At 46.0% G+C, this 12,410-nt stretch overlaps 1 protein-coding gene across 2 annotated transcripts in view; it reads left to right on the top strand.

The window, feature by feature from the left end:
• Nucleotides 1-5,856: 5,856 nt before the first annotated feature.
• The window catches only part of SMPD4 (sphingomyelin phosphodiesterase 4), a 33,493-nt gene continuing 26,939 nt past the window's right edge, over nucleotides 5,857-12,410 (top strand). For both annotated transcript variants that reach the window (XM_040416414.1, XM_040416413.1), the window contains exons 1-5: nucleotides 5,857-5,972; nucleotides 7,464-7,550; nucleotides 7,646-7,788; nucleotides 7,874-7,949; nucleotides 9,734-9,842. In XM_040416414.1, coding sequence (XP_040272348.1) covers nucleotides 5,931-5,972; nucleotides 7,464-7,550; nucleotides 7,646-7,788; nucleotides 7,874-7,949; nucleotides 9,734-9,842 — 457 coding nt within the window. In that variant the 5' untranslated portion in view covers nucleotides 5,857-5,930. The remainder of the gene's footprint in view (nucleotides 5,973-7,463; nucleotides 7,551-7,645; nucleotides 7,789-7,873; nucleotides 7,950-9,733; nucleotides 9,843-12,410) is intronic.

Below are 12,410 nucleotides of genomic sequence, written 5' to 3'. Positions count from 1 at the left end.
TGCAGCACACAAAGGATGATGTGATATTATTCTGGGCAAACAGGGTCTCAGATCGATACGGATGGCGCTGTTGTGCTCCAGGTTTTCGGTAGGGCTGTGTTGCGCTGGGGACTGGGGCGGACAGACAACATTGGTGTAATGTTGTGCTGCGCACTTAATTCTAGTCCGGTCAGGTAGCACAGCTCTGATAGGGATTGGACGCAGAGTGTTTGGCAGCAGAGTGTGGACTGTGTTCTTGTGTTGTGGGGTCCTGGGGAACCAGGGCATGACTATGCCATTGGTTCTGCGGGCCTCCACAAGACGGGATCACAGGGGGAAATCAGCCTGGGTACACATGGGTGGACAGGGATGCGGTGCCATCAATAACAAGATGGTGCTTTGTCCACAGAACTCCAGTTATCCTAACCTAGTAGGGTGGCCATCCTTATCTGTTGGCGCAGAGGGATGTGCAGCAGAGGACTCAATCCTCTGAAGGTAGGGTGTTCAGACACCAGTGTTGGGATAACGAGGGGTCCTGTGAGATAAAGGGCAGCCCAATACCTTTCTCTACCCATGGGTCAAAGGTATTGGGGCTGGGAATTTTCACATTAATTGCACTGTTAGGGGAGAATCTCCCCTGGGAGCGCCTGGTATTTTCTTCTGCCATAGGTGTGATTTTTATATGGAGCGGAAGAAAAACCTAGGAGATGCCACAGAAGAGGCCAGCTATTCCCCCTGACACTGTTTTGAAGCTCCAGAGGATCCCACTGGATTTTGGCAACTAAGCGACCTCTGCCTAGAGGTGTTCTAGAGAAGACTGTGCCACAATCCAGCGGGAGCATTATTTAAGGCTCTGGAGGAAGACTTGGGAGACGTTCGGGTGGAAGAACTTATTCAATTGTTTCACCCAGTGAAACTTCTTCTGGTTCTGGTCATCGTAATCTGAGGGTCAAGGGACTTACTGACCAAATACACCAGAACCAGACAGAACTTTACAGAACTATCCGGAGGAGGAGGCTCAGGACATAACTCAAGCATTGTTCCTGTAGCCAAATATTGTATTGATTGTGTTTGTTGCTCGATGGTGTACCCATGGACACTCTAGGTACAAATGTGTGACAGCCTATATTCGGCTGTACACATTTGCATCCTATAGTCGTTTCCCATTGACACAGGGGTCTGCGACCTACCTGTGTCTTTGGAGGTGTAGAGATATGCCAGGTTGCATGAGTCTCTATGGGTACACATACATATAATGATTTTGGTGGTGTTGGGAGGGATGTGACATGTGTTTTGTGTGAATGGGGATAAGGTTAGGTCACGATAGGGACAGGCATCATTCATTTGCCACCTTGAACCCTGGAACGGTGAGGTTCTTAAGGGAAGGGCTGGAGGTGTAGTGTGGCGGAGGTGTTCTCCGCAGTAGAATTTAGGTACCATGACATCACCGCTTGAGAGTCTGACCTGCCTTGTAAAGACCTATTAATCTGTCCACGGGAGAACCGCACCCATCAAGATGGAAACAGACGTTGGATAGAAGAAAGTTGGGACAAAGACTGTAAGGGTGAACCCGCTCCAGAATTGGGGGGGGCGAAGATACCTGAAGATCGGCAGAATTACCGAGAGACTGTGGGGGTGTGGTCACTCCGAAGTGGGGGTGGCCGACACCAAGAGACTGTTATAGAAAGGTAAAGACTGTAAGGGTGAACCCGCTCCAGAATTGGGGGGGACGAAGATACCTGAAGATCGGCAGAATTACCGAGAGACTGTGGGGGTGTGGTCACTCCAAAGTGGGGGTGGCCGACACTAAGACTGTTAAAGAAAGACCAGCTAACCAAGAGACTGTGGGTGTGTGGTATCCTAAAGAGAAGACAGAAGGGCAGGTCGGAGGAAGCTGGATTGGGGATGTCTAAGTACCTAAAGATCAGTGTGCACTACAGTTCTTCCTGAACTTCCACCAAAGATGGGGTTGAAGGGGGGCAAACATACCTCAACCCGTTCCCCCATTATATTGTCGTATTATATTCCGACAACAGGGGGATTGTTGAGGAACGGTTGAGACGTGTGCATATATATCCATGCATGCCTGCAAACACGTGCGGGCATGTATGGTATATATATGCATACATTAACCACCGCATCATGGGGTGATGCCCATGGTGATCCCCAGGGGCTCATGGTGGCCCCTGTGGGAAATATGTGGTCCCTGGAAGCTGTGCCCCCTTATAATCCCCCTTATATTAGTATATATATGTGCCCCCTTATATATGTCCCCTGTATGCCCCAGATATATGCGAGGGTGTGTGTATATATAGATATGTGTGTATGTATTTGCACACGTGTCTATGTATATACACTTATGTCAGCATGACAGTATGTGTTTATAGATGAGCCCCCAAGCATCTGTGGATATATATATGCATATATGCAATTCCAACTGTTATCAACAGAGTTGTTTAGCCTGTAGGATAACAGCTGATTAGCATCTAGTCCCCTTTTGTTCAGGCCCAAAGCAATCAGACGCTTTGGCACCATTTGTGAGGGGACCTTCTAATCAGAGAACCTGTTTTTCCACACCTCTGCCCATGGCTAAAACTCCATCCCACTACTCCCAGCATCTTTGGGACTAGGGGGGGGGGGGGGGACCCTGGGGATTGTAGGACGTCACAGTGACACTATGATGTCACATCCCTGAGGAGGGGGTTGCTTTTAGGCTATAAAACCCCGAACCGGCCAGAGGTGCGGCCTCTTGCAACCAGACTAGATTCAGAGATGCAGAGGAGAGAGCAGCTTCATGATGACCACCTGGATAAGGCCTAAGTATACCTGTGTAGCCCCTACCTACCCCTCACATATCACCCCTGGTCCTGTAACCCCTTCCATGTTACTGGACACCCTGATCCCCCAAACCCTTGCTCCACCGTGTAACCCTTTCCCTACCCTGATTAACCCCTGGTGGTAACCCCTGCTCTAACCCTGCCACACACCCCCCCCCCCCCCCTTCCCACTGTACACTTGCAGGATATTCACCCTTGCATTGCTGTACAGTTCTGATATTATCCCCATTGTTAACCCTTTGGGTTTGTGGTCGGTTTACACCCCTGTGAGGCCACCATTAACCGTCGTCGTACCCCGTAGGGACAGTGAATAGTCAGGTGGGGTGGGTTACTGATATTTGTGTGTATGATGTATTATTGTAATGTATAGATAGTATGTGGGGTGGAATTTGGGATTGTGTAGTGTAGTTAGGCTTGTATTGTGTTTATTGTAGTACTGTTTCTGCACTGCGGTGTGTACGTCTATATGTATATATATTCATATCCATTGATCCATGAATATATATAGATATAACGTATTGCTAGACTAATATACTTGTATGTGTGAACTGTCTAGTTAGTTTATGGGTGGAATTGGGAATGTGTAGTGTAGTTTAGGATTGAATATTTAGTGCTGTATTGTAGTGTACTGCGTACGTAGTGTATTATAGTGTACTGCGTGCGTAGTGTATTGTAGTGTACTGCGTGCGTAGTGTATTGTAGTGTACTGCGTGCGTAGTGTATTGTTAGTGTATTGTTTGGTGTAATAAATATTCCTTATTGTTCATAATGCAGTGTATGGTGTTTTTAGTAGTCGCCGCCGTAGTATAGTGATAGTAAGGCGCTTGCAGCTAGTATAGTGATCAGTGTAAAGCATAGCGAAAGTATTGTGTTATTATATAAAGGCATAAATGGGCGGAGTTATCACTAGGTGGCTCCTCCCATTTAGGAATGTTAATTATCGATATTTGCATAAATATTGGTGATTAATATTCCCCCTTTACATATACATAAAAAATTTGAGGGACACCCACTATCCCGTCACTTTGCTCAATACCATGCAAGCAAGTTCACGGGATCCACCTTTGGAGGTATTGAGAAAATACCGGTCAATAAGAGAGGTGGTGATTACTTAAAAGAGATGTCAAGACAAGAAAGCAAATGGATTTTTAAATTAAACAGTCTGGCCCCATATGGCCTCAACCAAGGAATCGAACTGTTTGCATTTGAATAAAATACTGACTGGACCAGATGGGGTTAAGTGTTCCTAGTGCCAATAAACTAGTAGTTGCCATGGGAACAATAGCCTATTTACTTTCAGGATTGACAAACTCTACCATCCCTGACGAAGGAGCCCGTTTAGGCTCAGAAACGCGTCGGATTGAATTTGTCCCCTGAAGGCTTCCATACTCAGTGCGGTGACGTCACACGCCAAGTTCCCGGACTTCAACTGGGGTTCCCTCGCGTGAGTGATCTGCTACCGGCCGGAGCATCACCTACGCTGGAGGTTGAACCTGAAGGCACCTGGGAAACCTACCCACCGGATCCAGAAAGAAGGACACTCCACGGATAGACTACCTGCAAAATAAGGTAACCGCACCAAAGATCACTGTGAATATCTCTTCCCTTACACACCCACCTAACACTGTGAATACCCCCTCCTCTACATACCCACCCAACAATCTGCAACGTATCTGAATCAGCGCAGGTTCCGATTCTGATTTGTGTCCAAATCAGACCTTGTTAAATATAGTTTCCTATTTTTAAAAAAAAACATAACGCCATTAAAAGACTACGATATGGGCAAAAACGCTTCAAAACCACAAAACTCTGTGATCAGGCCATGTGTGGTTTTTAGGACGTTTTTTTGTGGTAAAAAATAAACCCGCCAAACAATATTTAAGTATGTAGGGATCAGGGGCAGATTGGCCATAAACCTTACAGGGACATTTCCCGGTGGGCCGACTCCCAGGGGGGCGCCTGATCCCTCCTCACGGCCGGCCAGTGGAAGTTTTTGGAGATGTATTTTGTGCTGCTGGCAGTATTTTGTGATGGACTGTATACGGCTCTGTTAGGGTGGTATAATGCGCCAAAATATGGTATTTCTGGCTCTGCCTTCCATCAATTTGGACCTGTCTACAAAACGAGGCCACATTTAGTATTTTTTCCAGGGCCACTTTAAAGGGAACCTGTCACCTAAAAAATGCATATTAAACCGCCAGCAGTACCTTATTGCAGCCTGTAGCATGATTATAAAGGTGTCTATGTCTTTTCTGTACAATGCGCCAAGTCTGAAGAAAATTCAACTGGCCACGCTATGTAAACGATAGTCTTGAAGTCAGGGGGGCAGCGGCTTTCCCGCGTGAAGTCAAGCGTGCCCCGCCCCCTTAGCGTTTGATTGATAAGAATTCCAATTTCTTCACCACTGGACGCTCAAACGTAGTCTTGCGTGTGCTCTGTGTCCCTGCAGTGCCGGCGCACTGTTCCACTCCACTGTGAGGTAGGCTCAATGATAAGGCCCTCGCACATGAGAGCCTGCGCATGCGCGAGACTACGCTCAAGCGCCCAGCAGTGAAGGAATTGGACATCCTATCAATCAAATACTAAGGGTCGGGGCGCGCTTGACTTCAAGCGAGAAAGCCGCTGCCTCCTTGACTTCAAGACTATTGTTTACATAGCTTGGGCAGTTGAATAAAAGTATTTTTTCAGACTTTTGGCACATTGTACAGAAAAGACACAGACACCTTTTATAGTCATGATACAGGCTGCAATAAGGTACTGCTGGCGGTTTAATATGCATTTTCTAGGTGACAGGTTCTGGTAGGGATCCTAAAATCTCCCTCTGTTTTTGAGGTGAGGATTCCTGATTGCGGAATGTTGGAGGATGCCTCAGGTCACTAGTGAAGGCAGGTGACAGGTTGGAGAGAACATCAATACATCTCTAGGAAGTTGGGTCTTCGAGAAAATGGCCGCAGGAGGAAGACGTTCAAGGACTAATTGTGAAGCAGGCTTTTGCTTTCGTTTTCTAATTCGAACAAGTCAGGTGACGCATTTTGATGACGTCACTGAGACGTACCAAGAAACTTAGGAGTCTGGCGCGGGGGTTGAACGGGACTATTGGAAAAGCTTGAGACCATGAGTCTCCCCGGAGGGAGCCCGCAGCCCAGCTACCTGCTGGTGAGTGACAGGCTGAGTGCTGAGATGTGCGGACGCCATAGGAAAGCCTCTCATCCACATGACTGTACTTCAGGGAGGCTGCCAGACTGTCACCCATTGTCTTCCCCCCCACAGTGCGGCATAGTTTGGGTAACATGTCACTTAGGCGCCTGAGAAACCAGAAGATCACTGAAATGGTGGCATGGTTGGCGCTTTTGTAAAAGGGCAAGGAAAGAAGCTAAAAGACTAAGGCGCAGTTCAGACTTGACTACCTTTCTGCTTGGATTATGTTGCTTTTAGTGTTGAGCGAACTCGTGTTTTCAAGTTTGGCGTACAAGGTTCGGGTTATCTAAGAATTCCGTAGACCATAACGGAATTGTATGACGGCATGCACCACGGAAGCCTACAAGAGGCATTCCGCCATAATAGAAGCCTGTGCTGGCCGTAGACTTTTATTATGACTAGTGTTGAGCGAACTTGTGTTTAAGATCGGCGTATCGAAGAATCGAGTTATGGATTCCGGTACCACGGACCATAACGCGATACTTTGATAGACCCGAACTTAAAACACAAGTTCCCTCAACACTAATTATGACGTAATTTCTCTTATAGGCTTCCGTGATTCATACCGTCATAGAATCCTGTTATGGTCCATGGTTGCGGAATTCATAACTGGATTCTTAGATACCCCGCACCTTGTACGCCCAACTTGAAACCACAAGTTCACCCAACGTTGGTTGCTTTCTGTCAAGTGCTATAGTTTAGCGTGGCTTCCGTGTAAAAAAAAAATAAAGGTGGCGGCGGCTGGCGTGTCACTACACGCATCGCATCCGGACGGAAAACTCAAGAACCATGGTGCGGCCGGTCACATGCAACCAGGGCGCGCCTACCTGCGGCAGCTAATGACCTCATAGTTTTGCCGTAAAATCATGCAGCTGGACCCTGGGACAACCCCTCCCCTTACTGGTTGCACTCTTACATTTCTAGTTGGAATAACAGGGGAACAGCACAGCTCAGAGTTATTAGGAAAGAACGCAGCTGTAGTGCCGAACCCACAGGTTGAGCATCACATTGAACGCTTGGGCCTTTTTTTCTTTTTTTTTCAAGCCTGAAAGGTCACTGTTAGAAATGAAGCGCTGCCATCATTAAGGGTCCATTCATACGTCAGTAAGTGTTCTGTGGATCCGCAAATTCACGGATCTGCAAAACACGGACACTGGCAATTTGCGGACCGCACATCTCAGGCGCTATAATAGAAAATGCCGACTCTAATAGGACATATTCTATTTTTTTGCGGAAACGGAAGCACGGATGCGGAATTGCGGATGCAGTCAGCACATTCCGGCCCCATTGAAAATGAATGGGTCTGCACCCGTTCCGCAAAAATTGCGGAACGGATGCGGACCCATTTTGCGGACGTGTGAATGGACCCTAACTTACTGCTCGAGAGAATATGCCATGTATTTAACCATTTACAGGATAATTAAATACGTTATTTTTTCCGCTAAACAGGCCTCATTAAAGGCTGACTGCGTCAATAAACCCTTTCACCAGAGATGCCAGGACCTTGTCCGAGTCATTGAAGATTTCCCCGCAAAGGTACATACATAATGCACTGTGATAACAGCTTGGTGTTAATTCTTCTGTCTTATTTAGTGTAAGTCATTTACCATGGGCCATTACTTTTTATTAAGGAGCTGCACGCCATCTTTACGTGGCTAGTGGAGCAGGTCTTTGGCAGCCTGGACGGCAGCATTGTGGGCTGGAACCTGAGATGCTTACAGGAGAAGATTGCTCCTCTGGAATTCCATTCCGCATTGTTCTTCTTAGATCCCAGGTGAGTCTACGTGGTCTATCTCATCCGTGTTTTTGTTTTTTTTGTTTCATTTTCACCTATTGACCATATGTTTCGTTTTACTCAGTGGCGCAATGATGAAGCTAGTTTACAAACTGCAAGCAGAGGAATACAGATATGATTTTCCGGTTTCATTCCTACCGGTAAGTAAGCCTTCCTTTGGTGTCCGTAGGAGAGGTAGTGTAACGGATCTCCTGGCACCCCGACTGGGTACCCCCGTTGATGGATGCTCCTAGTGCTTCCTGAGGGCTCCAAGCACTCCACTTGACACCGTAAGCCCTGCCGACCTCACGAACCGTCGCAGTTTGGTTGGGATCTCGCGGTCTTCTACCCACCCTCGACCTACGACAAGGGTTCCAGTGGGTGAACCTCTCTTACTTCAGAGAGCGATTCAGGAACAAGCTCTTAAAAGAGCTCAGGGATTATAGTCAGGGGAGTATACAGCGTATAGCATTCCCCAGTGTAGATGCAGCCTTTTCCCCACACACATGAGACGAGGTTCTATGTTGAGGGTAAAACAGGAACTCTTTGATGGGGCTACATGTCAGCCTTTTATGCAGGTCTTCCAGCAAGGGACACTCCCCTGGGGACCTTGTGGAAGACTGAGACAGTTTTTACATTAGCCAATCACATGCATGTACAGTATGGAAACACTCCCAGCAATTGTACACAACCCTCCTCTGCCTGTGATACAATTAACAAGCACAATGGGCTCTCCCTGTGATACAATTACCAAACACAAAGGGCTAACTTAATCACTCATAGGCAGAAAACACCCCAAAGCCCCACATATCCCCATAAATTATACATCCCTGGATTGCTCTGATCTGGGCGAACAACATATCCAGAAATCGCCCAGATCCGAGCAGGGGTTCCCGAATTCCATGGAAGTCACATTTGATCGACCGCAAGCATGACTTTCCTGCCCAAAACAGTTCCACAGATCTAGGCTGTGCAGCCGGTCTACCTTCTCCTTCAAAGTTAGTATATGGGCCATAATCCTGAGCAAAAGGCTGGCATACAGGCCCCTCCAAAACCCAGTGGCGAGGTTATTTTTACCACAGGTAGGTACAAGGATTTTGCCGCTTTAGTAAGTAATAACATATCATTGAGATGTGCCATCACTTGATGATAGGTGGGGGTACATCGGAGGTACTCTTACCAGAAAGGAGGAGGAGCAGTGTTAAGAAGGCTATGGACGCCTTTGGCTAATAAATTATTATTTTTTCATAAGTTAGTGGTTACTTTTAGTTTAAAAGTTGCACCGAGTATCAGCCTGCTGTCTTCATTCCTTCAGCCATTTCCAGACCCCTACGACCTATTCCTAGTTTCAGACTCTTCCCATGTGAATGTGTCCCGGATGCTACTGTCTTCTCTATCTTTCATCTAGGGCTGGGTGATTAATCAAATTCATTTTATTAATAGACATTTCTAGTGAGCATGGTTATAGATATTCCCATAATCTTAAAATCGAGAGCAGAGCCGGTGACACACGGAGACTGTGTTGGGAGGGCGCTGGCTCTCTGTAGTATGGCTGCTAATAGGTACAGGGCCTGTGATCGCTGAATGTGGAGGTGACCCGAATGGCGTTCTGTTCAGTGAACCCCTTTAAATGTTGCTTGATCGTTAGATTTAGGATGCAAATGAGAATGAGTGTAAGGTGTTCGTGGCCTTACATTTACTTGAATGCAGCTAGGTTACAGTTACCTTCAAATCAGGTACCAGGAGTATTTCCGTGCAGGAGGAAAACCAAAGGAACCTCTTTGTCTTTCTTTGGGATCTGTGGGGGTCAGTGATTATAACGTTTTAGCAATTATTTAAACCGTGATTAGATGGGAATACCCCTTTAAACGCAATTGATATTCCTAATCCATTATTTTCTATCCATCATTAGTAAGGATTAATTTCTGTATTTTGTTTTGTCCAGGGTCCTGTACGTGCGTCTATACAGGAGAGAGTCTTGCCAGAATGTCCTTTCTATCATAACAAGATCCAGTTTCCATCTTCTGGAGGACTTGGTCTACAATTGTCTCTTAGTATCCTTTACATTGCTACAACAACAAAAATTGTGTGTGTCAATGCTCTGCAAAGGCATTTTTTGGAGATCCGGTGACGTATTGGGGCTGCCAGGAAGTCCGGTGACCGGCACTGATGGGCGGGCGTTAGCGCTGCACTAGTGATTTAAAACGGCTAGGGCAGCGCTAAAGCACGCCCATCACAGCCGGTGATGTCACCGAACACACTGCCGGGCGGAAGCTTCCGCACGGCAGTGTGTGATTGTAAAAAAAAAAGAGCCTTTGCCCTGCGCGATCTAGCACAGGGCAAAGGAGAGCATCGGAGCATGAATTGGCCATTTTGATGCTTTTTTCTGTTTTCCTGTTTGCTGTATGGGGAATATATTTTTATACTATGGGCGTTTTTCACACTTTTTTTTTTTTTTTTTAGTTCTTTTATTTCTATTTTGGGAAAAGGGCGGTGATTTGAATTTTTATGTGTGTTGTTTTTTTTATTATTTATTTATTTTTATTTATTGTTAAAAACATTATTTATTTTTACACTTTTTTTTTTTATAGTTCCCATAGGGAACTATAACAAGCAATCATTAGATTGCTATTCTCATAGACCACGATGAACTAGCATTGGAGTCTGAAAAAATTGCTAGTTTCCTATGGTGCCCTATTACAGTCAAGGGCTCCATAGGAAATACTATGCAGCAGCCTCCTGTCATTCATATAGACAGGGGCTGCTGCACACAAGCCGCACGGGGGAGCCGGAGAATCACCGGAAGCGTGCGCTACTGGTGTTTACGCGCTCAGATGCCGTGGTCAGGTTAAATGTCTGCCATCGGCATTACTGCCGGTTGCAGACATTAGCCATGCCCGCAAATCACGTTCCGTGGCTCCATTCAAGTCAATGGGTCCACAAAAAAAGTAACACATACGGAAATGCATCCGTATGTCTTCCATATCCGTTCCGTTTTTTGCGGAACCATCTATTGAAAATGTTATGCCCAGCCCAATTTTATCTATGTAATTACTGTATACTGTATATGCCGAACGGAAACAAAAAACGGAACAACGGATCCGTGAAAAACGGACCGCAAAACACTGAAAAAGCCATACGGTCGTGTGCAGGAGGCCTTAACAGTGGAGCTGTAGTTTTTATACAAACATTGGACAGAATGTGGCTATTAAGAATTTAAATACCAGGAACAGGTGATAGAACGTGCATTGCAGTAAATAACAGCTAGACAGAACTACTTCCATAAATTGGCTATTCTAGATTTGTTGATTAAGTTGCACAAACCCAAGTAGCTTGCTGCCCATGAAATATATCACCGCTTCGTAACTGCGTATCTGTAGCATCTCTGTACACAAATATACAGTCGTGGCCAAAAGTTTTGAGAATGACACAAATATTAGTTTTCACAAAGTTTGCTGCTAAACTGCTTTTAGATCTTTGTTTCAGTTGTTTCTGTGATGTAGTGAAATATAATTACACACACTTCATACGTTTCAAAGGCTTTTATCGACAATTACATGACATTTATGCAAAGAGTCAGTATTTGCAGTGTTAGCCCTTCTTTTTCAGGACCTCCTGCAATCGACTGGGCATGCTCTCAATCAACATCTGGGCCAATTCCTGACTGATAGCAACCCATTCTTTCATAATCACTTCTTGGAGTTTGTCAGAATTAGTGGGTTTTTGTTTGTCCACCCGCCTCTTGAGGATTGACCACAAGTTCTCAATGGGATTAAGATCTGGGGAGTTTCCAGGCTATGGACCCAAAATGTCAACGTTTTGGTCCCCGGGCCACTTAGTTATCACTTTGCCTTATGGCACGGTGCTCCATCGTGCTGGAAAATGCATTGTTCTTCACCAAACTGTTGTTGGATTGTTGGAAGAAGTTGCTGTTGGAGGGTGTTTTGGTACCATTCTTTATTCATGGCTGTGTTTTTGGGCAAAATTGTGAGTGAGCCCACTCCCTTGGATGAGAAGCATCCCCACACATGAATGGTCTCAGGATGCTTTACTGTTGGCATGACACAGGACTGATGGTAGCGCTCACCTTTTCTTCTCCGGACAAGCCTTTTTCCAGATGCCCCAAACAATCATCGGAGAATATGACTTTGCCCCAGTCCTCAGCAGTCCATTCACCATACTTTCTGCAGAAGATCAATCTGTCCCTGATGTTTTTTTTGGAGAGAAGTGGCTTCTTTGCTGCCCTTCTTGACACCAGGCCATCTTCCAAAAGTCGATGATGCGCCCACACCTGCCTGCTGCCATTCCTGAGCAAGCTCTGCACTGGTGGCACTCCGATCCCGCAGCTGAATCCTCTTTAGGAGACGATCCTGGCGCTTGCTGGACTTTCTTGGACGCCCTGAAGCCTTCTTAACAAGAATTTAACCTCTTTCCTTGAAGTTCTTGATGATCCTATAAATTGTTGATTGAGGTGCAATCTTAGTAGCCACAATATCCTTGCCTGTGAAGCCATTTTTATGCAATGCAATGATGGCTGCACGCGTTTCTTTGCAGGTCACCATGGTTAACAATGGAAGAACAATGATTTCAAGCATCACCCTCCTTTTAACATGTCAAGTCTG

Source organism: Bufo bufo, chromosome 2 (genome assembly GCF_905171765.1).
Source record: "Bufo bufo chromosome 2, aBufBuf1.1, whole genome shotgun sequence".
Classification (NCBI taxonomy): Eukaryota; Metazoa; Chordata; class Amphibia; order Anura; family Bufonidae; genus Bufo; species Bufo bufo.
This window is presented reverse-complemented; position numbering and strand designations above follow the sequence as displayed.